Source organism: Pelodiscus sinensis, chromosome 30, assembly GCF_049634645.1.
Source record: "Pelodiscus sinensis isolate JC-2024 chromosome 30, ASM4963464v1, whole genome shotgun sequence".
NCBI classification, from domain to species: Eukaryota; Metazoa; Chordata; order Testudines; family Trionychidae; genus Pelodiscus; species Pelodiscus sinensis.
Genome location: NC_134740.1, coordinates 6206428 through 6222428, shown reverse-complemented (window position 1 = coordinate 6222428; position 16001 = coordinate 6206428). Strand labels below are relative to the sequence as shown.

At 51.9% G+C, this 16001-nt stretch overlaps 1 gene segment (V, D, J or C); it reads left to right on the top strand.

Annotated features, from left to right (window-relative positions):
• Positions 1 to 1293: 1293 nt before the first annotated feature.
• On the top strand, positions 1294 to 2323 carry LOC142821185 (Ig heavy chain V region 3-like). The segment is given in 2 exon segments: positions 1294 to 1463; positions 1557 to 2323. Coding segments are annotated over 2 exon segments (540 nt in total).
• The last annotated feature ends 13678 nt before the right edge of the window (positions 2324 to 16001 follow it).

The window sequence follows — 16001 nt, the reverse complement described above, 5'->3', positions numbered from 1 at the left end:
CAGTTTGCACCTTCACTGAAGATGAACCTGCTGCTGATTTTCCTCTTGGTGCTGGAGGCCCCTTCAGTACGTGGCTACTGGGGATGTGACTGGAGGGATCCCTGTTGCACTGCCTGTAGAAGAGGAGATGTCCCAGGTAGCCTAAGGGCATGAGGTGCTCCTATCCCAATGCAATTCAGTGGCAGTTGGGTGCCTCAGTCCCTTTGGCCCGTTTTAGGGTGTGTCATTTTCACATGTCCCCTGATCCCAGAGGACAGGGCCTGGCTCTCTCCGTCATTTCCGTGTTTCCTCCCAGGTGCCCTCTCCCACGTGCAACTGCGGGAAACGGGCCCGGGAGGGGCGAAGCCCGGGGAGTCCCTGACACTCACTTGCAGCATCTCCGGAGACTCGGTTCCACGCCAGCGCCGCCTGGGACCGGGTCCGGCAGCCGCGGGGAAGGGGCTGGAACGGGCGGGGCGCACGTGCTACAGGTCGGAGTCACGGTCTCTGCAGACACCGCCAGGAACCAGGTCTCGCTGCAGCTCCGCTCGCTGACAGCTGCAAACAGCGCCCCCTAGTGCTGCGCCGGAGACACAGTGACAGGGCAGAGCCGCGCCTGCGCTAACAGGGGGAAGGGGGTTTTCCACAGTGAGGAGACACTGGGGACTGGGTCATTGGTCACACGCGGGGGGCTCTGGCTGTGACCCTTCGGTGCCTTTTCCCGGGGTTGTTGTTCACAAAGCTCCCGTGTCTCTGCCTGGCTCAGGGCCCAGCCGGCCTGACATGCCCATGAGAATGGCCCGACGCGGAGACCCGTGAACGTTCCCGGTCCCCTCCCAGCCAGACAAGGCTCCTCCTCTACGCCCCCTATTGTGACACAAGGAGGTCACGTGTCGCCCCACGGAGGGGGATAGATTCCCCCCTTTGCCTTGTGCAGGCTGGTTCGATCCAAGCATCCCCCCCCCCCCGCCCTCAGTGGTACGAGGGGTCGGGGTGTCCTTGTGTCGTCTCCAGCGAGTGCGGTTACGCCAGGACTTTGTACCGGGGTGTTCTGGCACCGACGCACCTATGGGAGTTGGGCGCTCGGTGCTTCAGAAAACCCCGCTCTGCACCTGGGCGAAGGCGCCTTAACCCGGGTGATAAAAGGAAGTATGCGCCAGAGCAGGGAACCGAGCCTGGCCGTGCAGGGTAAAGGTGAGCGCCTTGAGAGATCCTGGCTCGCTCCCTTCTGCATCTCCGAGGAGGTGAATTGGGCTAGTTCAGTGAGGCGGTATTAGGTGTTGCAGGGAGGGGATATGCAAATAAGGGAGTGAGTTTCCTGTTTAAGGCTGCCCCTCTCTTAGACCAGGCTGCACCCGCAAGGACAATCCAAAGCCCGCTGGGTCTGGGGAGTGATCAGCCAGTCCCCTGAGAACTTCCCCCTCCAGCACTAGAGACAATGAGAATTTGGGTCGCAGCTGTTTTCCTTGTAACAGCATTGGAAGGTATTTTTTGTCCCTGATCAAATAACAGAGTCAGAAGCTCAGACAATTATCGGCTGTTGTTTTTTTTACCGCTTCTTATCCCTTTATTCGCAGATGCCCAGTCCCAGGTGCAGCTGGTGGAGTCCGGAGGGGATGTGAAGAAGCCCGGAGACTTGCTGCGCCTCTCCTGCAAAGCCTCCGGCTTCACCTTCAGCAGCTACTACATGAACTGGGTCCGTCAGGCTCCGGGGAAGGGGCTGGAGTGGATCGGGGAAATACACCCAAGTTCATCTTCCATCAACTACGCCCAGGCCTTCAAGGGCCGCTTCACCATCTCCAGGGACAATCCCAACAACCTGCTGCACCTGCAAATGACCGGCCTGAAGCCCGAGGACACCGCCCGCTATTACTGTGCCAGACACACAGTGACACGGACCCTGCGGCTGCTCCTACGCAAACCAGAGCTGCGGAACTTCCCGCGTCTGCCGCACGGGGGCAGCAGAGACACGCGCCAAACAGCCCTGTCTGGAGCGCCGGAGAGCGAAGGGCCATTAGGATGGAACGCTCTGACGTCACAAATTAACTCTTTCGCTACTTACACATTTTAAGAAGTCGGTTCTTGGACAGAGAAGCATCTCCCATCTCCTCTAATACCTGGAAGAAACTGCTCTTAACACAAAGGAGAGATTTTCCCTCTCTCTTCCAGTCTGAAATTCCTACCTCCACCCAATGCCTTGTTAGATACAGAGTTAACCCCTTAGATCAGCACGCCTGATTATGACACCATGTTACATGCACCTTATAGACAAAGCAAAATACAGGACTATGTAGCACTTTAAAGACTAACAAGATGGTTTATTAGATGATGAGCTTTCGTGGGCCAGGCCCACTTCCTCAGGTCAAATAGTGGAAGAAAATAGTCACAACCATATATACCAAAGGATACAATTTTAAAAAATGAACACATATGAAAAGGACAAATCACATTTCAGAACAGAAGGAGAATGGGGGGGAGAGGTGAATGTCTGTGGGCTAATGATATTAGAGGTGATCATTAGGGAAGCTATCTTTGTAATGGGTAAGATAACTAGATCCTTTGTTTACACTCAGATGTAAAGTGTCAAATTTTAGCATGAATGACAGTTCAGGGGATTCCCTTTCAAGTGCAGATTTAAAAGGTCTTTGTAGCAGGATGCAGGTAGTTAAGTCGTTGAGACAGTCCCCTGGGGATGACACGTCCCCTGTGAGCCAGAGCAGCCCCTGCCGGTCCCTTTGTACCCTCGCTAGGTGCAAGCCACATGCAAATCCCTGCCCCCGGGCTTCCTCTTTAACACCGGCCCCTGGTTCTGGGAGCCTCAATCTCTCCCCAGACACAGCCTTGCCCGCGGGTCGCAGTGTCGCTCTCGATCACACGCAATGAAGTGCCTGGTGCTTTTCCTTGCCCTAGTGGCCGCCCCAGACGGTGAGTGGCTGCTGCAGGGGCCGGGAATCACACAGCGAGGGGGGCTGATCGGATGAATTTCTGCCACATTTTGTTTTGTTTTCTCGTCAGGTGCTTGCTCTCAGGTGCAGCTGATCCCGTCTGGGCCCGGCGCGGTGAAACCCAGAGAGACCCTGACCTTGAGCTGCGCCATCAGTGGTGACTCTGTCACCAGTAATTGGTGGGACTGGATCCGACAGGCTCCAGGGAAAGGGCTGGAGTGGGTAGGAGAGATCGACTGGAGTGACTCTAATTGGCGCATAAACTATGGCCCGGCTTTCCAGAGCCGCGCAACGCTCAGCACGGATACCTCCAAGAACCAGTTCTCTCTGCAGCTCTGCTCGCTGACAGCTACAGACACCGCCACCTATTACTGCGCCAGGGCCACAGTGACACAGAGCAACGCAGGGCCCGGCACGAAAAGGGGAAGCGGGTTTCTGAACAGGCAGCCGGCTGGCTCACTCCCTCTGTGCTGTAGGGGATGATGCAGGCAGAGTAGGGCCCCTAGCAGTGTCTCAGTGCAGGTAGTTTTCATACACAGCCATCCTCACCTGAAGCTGAAGGTGGTTTGTTGTAAGCTGGAAAGAAACAGAACAGTGGGAACAGCTGGCAGAGAGGCTGGAATTGTTTTATGCTCACATTTGCTGAGTAGCCGGCAGCCAAGCTCTCAAACGATGCTCTATTCTCGGGGTGGGCAACCTTTTTTGGCTTGGGGCCACTGACCCACAGAAAAATCTGTCAGCGGCCACACACAAGCAAGAAGTAAAAACACAAAAACAAAACCCTTCACTGATGTGACCCCTCTGAGAAAAACACTTCCCACTTTCCCCTCCAAAGGTGGGGGGGGGCGGGCGGGAGGGCAGCCAGTAGATTTTGTGTGCTCAAGCCCTGCGGTGGGGCAGTGGGGATCCTGGAGTGCCAGCACTGGCTCCCAGATGCTGGGGGTAAGGAGGGTGGCTGCCTCTGGCCCCTGGGCCTGAGGTTCCCACCCCTGCTCTATTCCTTCCCTCCTTTCCCCCCGCCCATGCAGGCAGGCTAATCACCTCCTTAAATAAGGAGCAGGTAAGCATGAGAGTTTAAGATTATTCTAAAAACCAGCAGGTAGTGAAAGGCCAATAGACTTTGTAGGAAAGAAAAGAAATGCTGCTTTAGCTATGTCTACAGTGGCGTGTTCTTGTGCCAGAAATATGCAAATGAAGCTAAGCATGGAATATTACTGAGTCTCATGTACATACCTAATGAGCTGCCATTTTTGCAGAAGAGGCTCTTGCGCCGGAAAGAACTGTCTACACTGCCCCTTCTTGCGCTAGACAAACCCTCTTGTACAATGCCGCTACGCTGGTTATTTTCAGGAGTAACGGCATTGCGCAAGAGGGTTGTTCTTACTCAAGAAGAGGTAGTGTAGACAGCTCCTTCTGGCACAAGAGCCTCTTCTGCAAAAATGGCAGCTCATTAGGTATGCAAATGAGGCTCGGGATATTCCATGCTTAGCCTCATATTTCTGGCCCAAGAACCCATCAGTGTGGACATAGCCTCTGTGTTTGAACCAGAGACACTTGGCATGTTAGGCAAACATGAAAACCATCACAATACAGAAACCAGCTGCTAGTGCATATTGGGACACTTTCTAAAACTTCCTTAGAAGCCAGGGTTCAGCAGGGAGAGCTGTGAACAATGGTGTTCCCCAAGGGCCTGTATTGGACTCAGTGCTATTCAGCATACCCGTGAGTGGTCTGGGGAAGGGGGTAAGCAGTGAGGTGACAGAATTTGCAGATGATACAAAACTACTCACAATAGTTTAATTCCAGGCACACTGCAAAGAGCTACAAATCAGGGGTGGGCAATAATTTTTTACCATGGGCCACTTCAGAAATGTTTGAAGTGCCCTTGAGCTGCATGGGAAGGGGTGAGGCCTCAACTAGAAGGGGTGGGGCCAGGATACTTCCCTGTTTCCTCACCCACAGACCATGATTGGCCTGGAGGTGGGGGACCATGTGAACTCTTTACCTCCCAAGAGGTGCCCATGCCCCCGGCAGTGGAAGGAGACTTCATGTGCTCCCCCTTCTGCCTCCAGGCCAATCAGGGCTTGAGGGCAGGGGAGCGTGTGAAGTCTCCTTCCACCACCTAGGGCATGGGCACCTAGGGCAGAGGCGGGCAATAATTTTTGAGGGGGAGCCACTTCACAAATTTCAGAAGTGTCTGCAGGCAGACCCAGAAGGGGCGGGGCCTTGGGCAGAAGGGGCAGTCCATGTGCTTGTGACGTAGTGGGGGTGCCTTGCTAGGGCTGTGGTGACCTCTGCTGTCTGGTCATTATGCAAAGGGGGCTCCAAACCTGTCTGACCAGCTACCCCCCATGGGGAGAAACAAAGGAAGGTGGAATGCTGCCCCTGGCTGGGGGGCAGGGCTGGAGGAGAGTTAGTTAGTTTCTGTCTGGGAGCATGGAGGAAGCAGCCTCAGCAACAGGCTGGGGGGTTTAGAAGCGGAGACCCCCCCATATCAAGGGGGGCTGAGGCATCCTAGGCCTGCCCTGTAACCAGATTCCATCTGTGCTGTGCTGTATCCTGGAGAAGCAATAAACCACCTCTATTCTACTGGCTGGTGGAGTCTGTCCGTGCCATTTCGGGGGTGCAAGAGTCGGGGGAACCGCAATGCACCATCACAGTGCTGTAAAAAGTTGCCAATATGTTTTTAAACAACAAAGTAATTACATTTTAATAATAATTAACTGCATACAGCATTGTCCAAAGATTATCGTAGAAGGCAACACTTGTAACATTTGTAATAATAATGCTAACATTTTGAGAACACTTGTCACATTTGTAATAACAACAACACTAAACTTTTAGTTACACCAGTGGTGGTCAGTATCCAACCCATGGAGCAGACACAGTTCACCAGGATTAGCACCAGCAGGCCGACTGTGATTCATTTACATGCACCTCCACTGGTACAGCTGCTTGAATCTCCCATTCACCGTGGAGCACCATCTCCAGCCAATGGGCACTGTGTGAATTGGGACACCACCTCCTACAGCTCACAAGGGTTAGGAGTGGTGATCCACAGACAACAGGAGCTTTAAATGGCCATACCTGCAGGGGCACAGGTTAATAAGCACTAGCAGAAGCCACATCCGACTTATTGCCCACATGAATTTAATGCAACTTATGTTCAATAAATGTAAGTGTTGAAGAAAAAGTGCAACTCAGTGTGAAGAAGAAAGTCTATGTGTTGCTGATGTTGCAGTGCAGAGCACTACTGCAAGGTGGCCATCACTGATAGAAGATCTGTCCTTAGATTTATTGAATTTCATCACAGAAAATGTCTGCTCAGGGATGTAAGTTGGTCCAAACAAGAGAAGCATCTTTGGGGCATGAGCCTTGCACTTTGGAAAGCTTTGTTCATAGAGAAATGCGCACAATTCCAGAAGTGGTGTTGATTTGAATTTCTCCGCAAGCAAGGCATCGCTCTGGAAGTCAATAAGCTCCATTTGGAGGTCAGTTGGGGTATGTCTAGACTACAGATTCTATCGACAAAACCTCTGTTAACAAAGAGCGTCTACAGTACATCCAGTTCTGTCGACAAAGTAAACTGCTTTGTCGATATGAGAGTGTAGGCACAAAGGACAGTGCAGATGCAATAAAGCCTTTTGTTGACAGAACTCTGTCGACAAAAGGCATTATTCCTTGTAGAATGAGGTTTACCGCCATCGACAAAACTGCTGAATTCTGTCAATGTTCTGTTGACAGAACTCAGTGGCAGTGTAGACGCAGGTATAGTTTTGTTGACAAAAGTGGACTTTTGTCGACAAAACCCTGTAGTCTAGACACACCCTTGGAGCATTGTCTGTCACAGGTGTGAGAGGACATTCTTTACAAAGAGCTTCTAACCTATTGCCTGGCAGCTGCCTGGGAGGCACAAGCCCTTTAATAGAAGCAGGTGAGGCTCACACCTCTGGGCAGCTCCCAGACTACTGGCCAGTGGGGCAGAGCTGTGAGCCCTTTCAATTGCTTCTGTTCAAAGGGCTTGCACCTGTGGGTGACTGCCTGGCAATGCAGCCCCCAGCAGGCACATGCCCTTTAAATAGAAGCTGTTGAAAGGGCTCAGATCTCTGGCCTCCTAACAACTCATTAGAGGCTGGGGGAGCTGTGAGCCCTGTTAAGTGCTTTTATTGAAGGGGTTGGTGCCTTCCCTGAGCCTGTCAGGCAACTGGTTGCCTAGCAGCCGGGGAACACAAGTGCCCTTTAAATAGACACAGCTGAAAGGGCTCAGCTCCCCCGCCCCCCTCTAGTGCATTGCCTCAGGCACAGCATCCCTTGGAGCTGTTTCTATTTAAAGGGCACCTTGCCTAGCAGCTGTGGGGAAGATACAAGCCCTTTAAATAGATACAGCTGAAAAGACTGTGTGTGTGTGTGTGTCGGTCGGGGGGGTGTCCTAGTGGCCACTCCATCCACAGTAATCACAGCTTAAATGTGAGATAGCATCCATTCAGTGTGCATGCTACCTTTCAAAAACGCAGACTGCTTATTCAATGCACTCTTGCTTTATAGATGCTCTCTTTTGGAAGAAGGTTTTTTTCCAGAAGATCTCTTCCAGAAAAGCTTCTTCTGAAAGAAGCCTGCAGTCTTGACATAGCCTTTTAGTTTTAAAAAGTTGATTTTTATTAAGAAAACAAATATGACATATTTGTTAAAGCATCCTTGGTTGCTAGGTGTTACAAAGAAACGTTAAGAAATTGTTTCCCTGGGATTCTGTTTCAGTTACAGTGTACATGGGGGGTTAGCATAGAGGAATTTAGCCAACCTATGAGAAAAAACCCAGAGAAAATAACCTGATTACATCTAACTAAACATTCCCTGCTCCTTACATCTCCTTTGTTCCAGGGTTCAGTCTTTCCTTAGGCATGACTATCATTGCAAAATCCAAGCCTTTATTCCTGGTTCTTTCATCTTCCTCTCCCCAGCTCCTGCTCTGAACTCACACACAAAGGAGACTGACGCAGACAAAACTGGTTTAAAAATCTTGCTTTTCCCATTGGCTCTCCTGGCTCAGTGCCAACATTTCCTGTATAACCACTGTTCTGGGTTTAACCTTTTACAGAACATTCAGTTAACTCGGTGCTGGGATTTCTAAAAGACAAAGGGAGTTTTCCTCCCATCCACCACAACTTACAAGATGCTGGTAGGATAAATATTCTGACAACAGTGACTTTGGTGTGTGCTTGGCCACATGCTATACAAGGGGCATTGAGGTATAAAGGGTTAAGGATATAGATGCTTGGAGGATGAGGGGACTACGCAGAGGAATGTAGAGAGGGTTTCTCCTCCTTATTCAGCTGCCTTCTGCTAGGTTTTGTTACCACCTCACTGTACAGCACATGCTCCTCTTCAGCAGGCTGGGCTTTGTTTTTCAATGGGGATCTGTGAGCATTCAAGGCCGAGAACTCTACGAGTGCATAGGTGACATCTGAGTCCTGGTGGGGGAGAAAAAAGACACAGTGAGGGGAAGGGGTGCATGCACCCTAAATTATTGGATGATGGGGCAGAGACATCTGTGATAACAAGGCTGGAGGAGGACGGGATTAAAATGATCTTTTATAAAAGTAGAGGATTGCTCAGAGATCAGTCAGGTATCTAAAAGGGTGTCAGAAGGGGGAGGAAGAAAAATTGTTCTCCTTGGCCTCTGAGGACAGGACAAGAAGCAATGGGCTTAAACTGCAGCAAGGGAGGTTTATATTGGACATTAGGAAAAACTTCCTACCTGTCAGGGTGGTTAAACACTGGAATAATGGAGGTTGTGAAATCTCCATCTCTGGAGATATTTTAGAGCAGGTTAGATAGACACCTATCTGGGATGGTCTAGACAGTACTGAGTCCTGCCATGAGGGCAGGGCACTGGACTCAATGACCTCTCAAGGTCCCTTCCAGTCCTAGTGTTCTATGATTCTATGATTCTATGAATGCAGGGACTTGTGAGCTGTTCCATGGAAGAAGGAAAAATTAAAGGCAACTGAACGCAAGTAGCTGTAACTGGTACAGCAGCAGCACTGCAGAAAAAGAGTTTCAGAGCAGCACAAATGGCATTTGAGGCAACAGGACTGTCGTCTGTTAGAGAATCAAGTTAATGATCCCTCCCTATTCGAGAGTGGGGAGGCCTAGGCTGGAGAAACATGTCCAGGTCTGGGCATCACACTGGAAGAAAGATGTGAACAAACTGCAAAGAGTCCAGATGAAAGCAACAAAAATAACAGATATTTAGATAATGTGACCTATACAGAAAGGGTGAATGAGTGGGACATGTTTAGTCAGAAGACAAGAAAGCTGAGGACTTGATAATTGTCTTCTAATACAATGTTATAAACGGGACTGTGATCAATTGTCCTCCATGTCCAATAAACATAGGACAAGATGCAATGGACTTAATCTGTGCTGAGGGAGGTTTAGGCAAGATCTTAAGAAAAAAGTTTTTAACTCTAAGGGTTGCTTAGATCTGGAACAGGCGACCTAGGGATGCTGGGGAATCACCATCATTGGAGATTTAAGAGATGAACTGGACAAACACGGGCTGGGATGGGCTAGGCTTAAGGAATCCTGGGGCAGCAGAGGAGCGGGACTAGATGGTTTCTTGAGGTCCCTTCCAGCCCTACAATGGTGTGATTCAGTGCAGGTTTGGGGCGATGGGGACAGGTCCAGCTCTCCTGCCTGAACAAACCCCGGGCAGCATCCTTTGTGGCTATTCTCTGGCTGCCCCACCCCAGACAGGCAGCTGCATTTCAGGACCGGGCACAAGAGCGAGGTCTATGAACCCATTCATGGTACCTGCTTTTCTCCAGCACCTGTGGATCGCTCATTTGATTGCTTATCGTCATGACTGGGATCCACGTCCCTGGTGTGCGCTCTGGGCTGAGGTCCCTCAGGGCTCTTCAAAGGCTTCAGAACTAAAACAGAACCAGAGAAGAATGGAGCTGACGTGGGAAGTAGCATGAGGTTGGCCAGAAAACAACTGACAGCAAAGAACATGAATTGGAATGGATTAGAGGGTTGTTTATACAGGATTCAGATAAATGCTCACTGCAGTTGGTAAAATACTAGTAATTACCAATATTGAGAGGCAATATTAGTTATAACAGAGATATGCTCTAATCCAGGGCTGGGCAATCATTTTTGATGGGGGGGCCACTCCATGAATTTGGTCCTTTGCCATGATAGCAATGGAGGAAGTGCAGGCTCTGGGATGGAGGTTGGGTGAAGGAGGCAGTTGTGACCTGTTGCACTGGATTGGTGTGCCAGGGCATGAGGGGATTTTGATCTGGGGCAAGGGGTTGGAATGCCTGATCTAGGAGGGGAAATGGGTGCAGGAGGGGGGCAGAGGGTTTGGGTATGTAGAGTGGGGGGCAGAGGGTAGGGGCAGGGAGGGGCTGGGGTGGCAGAGGCAGGCTCTGTCCAGGAGACTTATCTGGGTGACTCCCAGCCAGCAGCCCAGCACGTTTCTCAGCCAGCCTGCCTACCTGCCCCTCCCCACCACAGGCTGCAGGGCCATGTGCATGTGTGAATAACTACAAATCAGAGGGGAGGGGGCGTGGTGCTTTGTGCAGCCTGTTATTCAAACAGGAAGCTCCCATTGGCTGGTTTCTGACCAATAGGATTGTGCTGTGGGCGGAGGCAGCTCATGAAGCCTCCCCCCTCCTTTTCAGGCTCACAGCTGTGAAACAGAAATGTCCCAGTAGCCGCTTTTCTAAGCCGCGTGCGGGTGGGGCAGGGCAAGCGAGGAGCCTGCCTGGGGCTCCCGCTGCATCCACGGGCCGGATGGAGGGATGTTAAATATCAGTTGATTGACTAGTTGATTAACCTCAGGAATTCTTATTGGTTACTCGACTATTCCATAGTCCCTGGGGCGGGGCCGGCAGCCAGTGCACTCTGGCCCCACTCCCAAGGACCCCCTGCCACTGTGAGCTGCTGATACAGAGGCAGCAGGGCGGGGGCCAGGTGGGAGCTGGTCTGCGCAGGGAGCCTGTTTAAAAACCAGCTCCCCTCATGGACTGGCTGCCTGTTGCCCTGCGCTGTCGCCTCTGATTCAGTGGGTCTGAGCTCCCAGACCCAGCGTGAGCTGGGACTGAGCAGGGCTGCCTGCCTGCCTGGCTCCTAATACACGTTAAATGCAGAGCTGCAGTGGGGGTAGGGCCCAGACTTGATGAAAGCTGGCACTGAGCTGGGCTGCTGGCCAGCCTGCTAAAAAAATTGCTGGCAAGGCGGGGGGAGGGACTGCATGTAGTCTAGCATTAACCTACAAGCTTTTGCTTACCAGTTAATCAGTTAATCGACTGCACTATTACATCCCTAGCTAGAGCCAGTGGCTTGGCAGGCCAGATTCAGCCCATGGGCCGTACTTTGCACAGGCCTGATCTAATCAGTACAGCTACAAATCATTGAGTGATGTATTCATTAATGTCTGAGTCATTTAACACTCATTGTGGACACTGACAGTCCCAGTGCTGAGGAACCGGCAGGGGTTCACTGGGTTTTTGAGTCAAATTGAAATCAATCCTAAGAAAGGGGTTTCCTTTGTTTTACAGCGGCATGTGAGGGATGAATTTTGGGGTGTGTGCTAGAAGAGAGGAAAGGTGCCAGCGCTTCTCCAGTCTCAGAGGGCTTGTAGGTTTCCCTTTCTCTTCTCTGGACACTGCTGTGAAAGGACGGATCAACTGTCTCTAATCAAACTTCCTCTGAATTGGTTCTGTGACATCATGTGTGATTGACGCCAAACATGCACCAATCTGTGACTGGAAACACTCTTACTTTAACAGCTCAATTCTCTCTGTACCTGCACTTCCCACTCAGAGGTGAATACCTCAGTTACCATGGATACCTTAGGTTTGGTTTCCTAAACACGGTGGCATGGTGATTTGTGGCTGTTAATGGTTTAACTGCACAATCGTTTCAGGCTACACCATATTGAGAGAGCAGATGGGAGATCACAACGGCAGCTCCTGTCACTCACTTCTTGTCTTCCTCCAGCCCCAGCAGAGCAGAGCAGCCAGGGCTCCAAGCAGGAGCAGGGCACCGCCTGCTGTCAGCAGAATATCCCGGGTATCTGGTGAGGCTGTTTACGCAGCAGGAAGACAAAAGGGAGGGAAGGGGAGGTGAGAACAGCCAGGCAGCCCTGGGACAAGGGCGGGACCCACAGACCATCCACCAGTACAATGGTTTGCTGAGCCAGCCCTTCACTGACATGTTCTGTCTGTACCAGCCGGCTCCTCGTTCTAAGGCTGGAAAGGGAGATCCAGTAGTTATGGGCCTGGCCTGGGGCACTGGCCATGGGGGTTTAATTCCCTGCTCTACCACAATCCCTGGGGGACTAGCTCTGTCTTTGCCTCCCTTCCCCATCTCTAAAAAGGGCCCTGAGGGGCTCAATCTGCTACTGACACAGCAAGGAGACCAGACACCTGGGCCATGAAATTGTCATCGCTCGAACAGGGTGGGCGTGTGACAGAATTGTCATTGCCCCTTTGTTTTCTATCTGCACATGGCATCTCTTGTCCCACCCGACCTCCCTCTCCCAGCAGAGCCCCTGAGGATTGTTCTCCTCCCTTGGGAGCAACACAGGGGACTGAATGAAGGAATTAGGGACGTCTCACCTGTCCTGGGGACATTCACAGCCGGGCTCCTGGGGGACGGGACCCACCTCCCACTCACGTTCCTCTCATACCCACAGGTGAATTCAACCGTGTCAGTAAGACCGGCCCTGAGGATGCTGGTCACAGAGATGTTCACAGAACCAGCGCTGGGCTCTGTTGCATTGATCTCAGACTCTGCATCCCCAGGGACAATCTCAACTCCGTCCTTGTAGAAATGAAACCTCCGCTTGCCGCTGTTCTCTGGGGCCATGCAGGTGAGGAGCAGGGGGAGCCCTTCACTCACTGCTCCAGACAGGGGATCCACACTCAACGCCGGCTGGGGAGGGGGATCTGTGGAGAGCAGGAAAGGAGAGGAGTCAGCAGGAACAGGGCAGGAACCGTAGTGGAGAAGGGGCCCAGAATTCATTGTACTCAGAGCTGAACTGTGCTTTGTCTCCAGAGCCTTTTGCTTCACCGCAGGACTCTGAGGGTCTCAGCACAGCAGTGAGTGAGAGCTGGGCTGGGGGGAGGTGGTTTCCCTCAGATACAGTGAGGGGCTGGGATGTGAGGTCAGAAGTTGCCAGAGACACCGGGTCGTGAATCACTTTCCCTCCATTGCTAAAGCCGCAGGCTCCATCTGCCATCAGGGAGGGCCCAGGGCATCTGGGGTCCTGCCCTCTCATGCCAGACTGGCTGGGAGCTGGGCCCTGCTGTGATCCAGCTGTTCCAGAGGGGAGATAGTCAAGGCAGCCAGGTCTGTGTCCAGGGTGGGTGGGGTTAGTTGCATAGGGAGGGGCCGAGCCCAGAGCTCCAGGCTGGGTGGGGCTCTTGGCACAGGGAGGTGCGTGGCTCTCCGATGCTCCAGGGGTGAGTGAAGCTTCCCTGAATGACCCCCAGCTGGGATGCTTCATGTGTTGTCATGTTGGATCCTGCAGCTCTGTGACCGGGCCAGACCAGCGTGTGGGGAACAGGCTGTGGGGAGGTGCCTGCAGCTCAGGGAGATGAAACAGCCACGGGGGCAGGCTTAGCATTACATACAGAAGGTTGCACCCAGCAGGGATATCTGGAAGGATGTAGGGGGGAGGAGGGACAGATGGTACCAGGCAAAATTCATCTTGGATATTGGGGGTGGAGAGAGACTTCTCCAGGGGAAACTCCCTGCCCCCAGCTCTGCCCCATGCCTACGTGCTACCCAACGGGAAAGGGACCTCATGATGGGATTCCCAGAGCATAGCCAGGGTGTGTGTGTGTGTGTGTGTGTGTGTGTGTGTGTGTGTGTGTGTGTGTGTGTGTGTCAGCTGTGAGCACCAGCTAGCTAGTCCCCTGGGCTGAAAATCTTGCTAGGGACAAACCTGCTTTGGGAGGAGGAGTTGAACCTGGTGGGGTTTTCTTCCCTGCAAGCTGAGCTCTCAAGGTAACAACTCCCTCCCCATATGGGCCATAGGGACCCTGATGGGTGGTGCCAGCAAGGGGTCAGGGTGACATCAGAACCCGGCCCCTCCTGGCGACACAATCATGGATGTAGTGGCAGGGATGGGAGCTCAGAAGCTACGGCCCTCTCAGCTCATGGGATAGTGCTGGAAGCTCCCCTACAGCCATGCCCAGGGCTGTGAGCTTCCCCCACCGCAGTGCCCTCTGTGACAGACATAACTGATCAGCTAGGAGCCTCTCCCGGAGGTTGGGGTGCCCAAACATTCCACCCCCACCTCACCCCCGGTGTGCCTGACACCAGGGCCTGACATGGTGTTGAAACCTCATGTGTTGGACATAATATTTTACTTTATATCTATTGGCCAACCAGTCCCCATCTGGCTGCAGCGTCATAACATTCCTGCACCCTACACACCAACCCAGAACCCACCATACACCTGAACTCCCTGCCCTGAGCCCTCAGACCCCCACATCCCCAAACTCCTGCACCCTCACATCCCAACCTTGTGCTTTAGTACATCATATACCCCAGTCTCCTGCCCTGAGCCCCTCATGCACTCTAACCCAGACTCCTGCACCCCCACATGCCCAGCCCCTGCCATAGGACTGACAGAAGACAGCCTGAATGCCTGCCTGAAGCTGGATTTGACCAGTTATGATGTAAACTGCCAAGAACTGTGTGAAAAGATGCAGCAGGAGAAGTCCCATTAAACAAAGTCTGTGAATACAACGGTTTATTTCTGCTATGAATAATCATTATGTCAATTATCAATAATATCAGGATGAATATTTTCAGACATGCAAATGAGTATTCTTATACGGCTCTTTTTTGACCCCTTGTTCTGAATTTTGATGTCGTTTGGCTCTTTGCTTTGAGAAGGTTGCCAGCCCCTGATCTAGACCATCCCTGACAGGTGTCTGTCTCACCTGATCTTAAATATCTCCAGGGATGGAGATTCCACAACCTCCCTCCACAATTGATTCCAGTGTTTAACCATCTTGACAGGGACTTCGTCTACGCTGCTGGTTTTGCCGGGAGTGACTATGCAAATGAGGCACAAATTAGCATATCACTGCACCTCATTTGCATAATTTATGCACAACAACTGGTTTTGCACACAGGGTTTTTGTGGGAAAAAAAAGTAGCATGGATGGGGTTTCTTTGGTGCAAAAACCCTGTTTTCTGCAAAATCCTTATGCCTCTCCAGGAAAAAAAAATTCCATCCACACTACTTTTTTTCCACAAAAAACCTTTGCGCAAAAACGGGGTGCATAAATTATGCAAATCCAGGCAAATCCAGATAGTGTCACACAAAGCCAGGAAGTTTTTCCTAACATCAGACTTAAACCTCCCTTGCTGCAATTTAAGCCCATTGCTTCAGCAGAGGCTAAAGAGAATAGTTTTTCTCCCACCTCCTTGTAACACCCTATTTGGTACCTGAAAACTGCCATCAGGTCCCCTCTTTTCCAGAGAAAAACCAATTTCTTTCAGTCTTGCCTCATAGCTCATGTCTTCTAGCCCTTTAACCCTTTTTGTTGCTCTTCTCTGCACTATCTCCCATTTGCCCACCTATTTCCTTCAATACGGCACCAGACCTGGGCACAGCACTGCAACTGAGGCCTGATTTCATCTCTCCAGAGGAGCCGGAGACAGGGGTGGAAACTGACCCAGTGGATGTTCCTGTCAGGAGCTGTGGGACTGGGCGGGGTCCTACCCCATCCATGGAGCAGACTTCTGGCCACGGGAGCAAACAGCAGCAGACTGGGGGTCTCACCTGTCACCGCGATGGGGATGTGCTGGCTCCGCTCTGATTCGAACTCTCGTCCATTCACACTGTGCCAGTATTCACAGCTGTAGGCACCAGCATCCACCCTGGTCACTCCCGACAGCTGCAGCTTGGCCGTATGAAGGTAGGAGAGTGAGAGAAATTCCTGGGGTTGGATTTGCTCTTCATCCCTGAAGAACCGGATCCCGGGCAGGGTGTGCAGCCCAGCAGCTGAGCACATCAGGGTCACGGGTTCCCCAGTGACATAGACA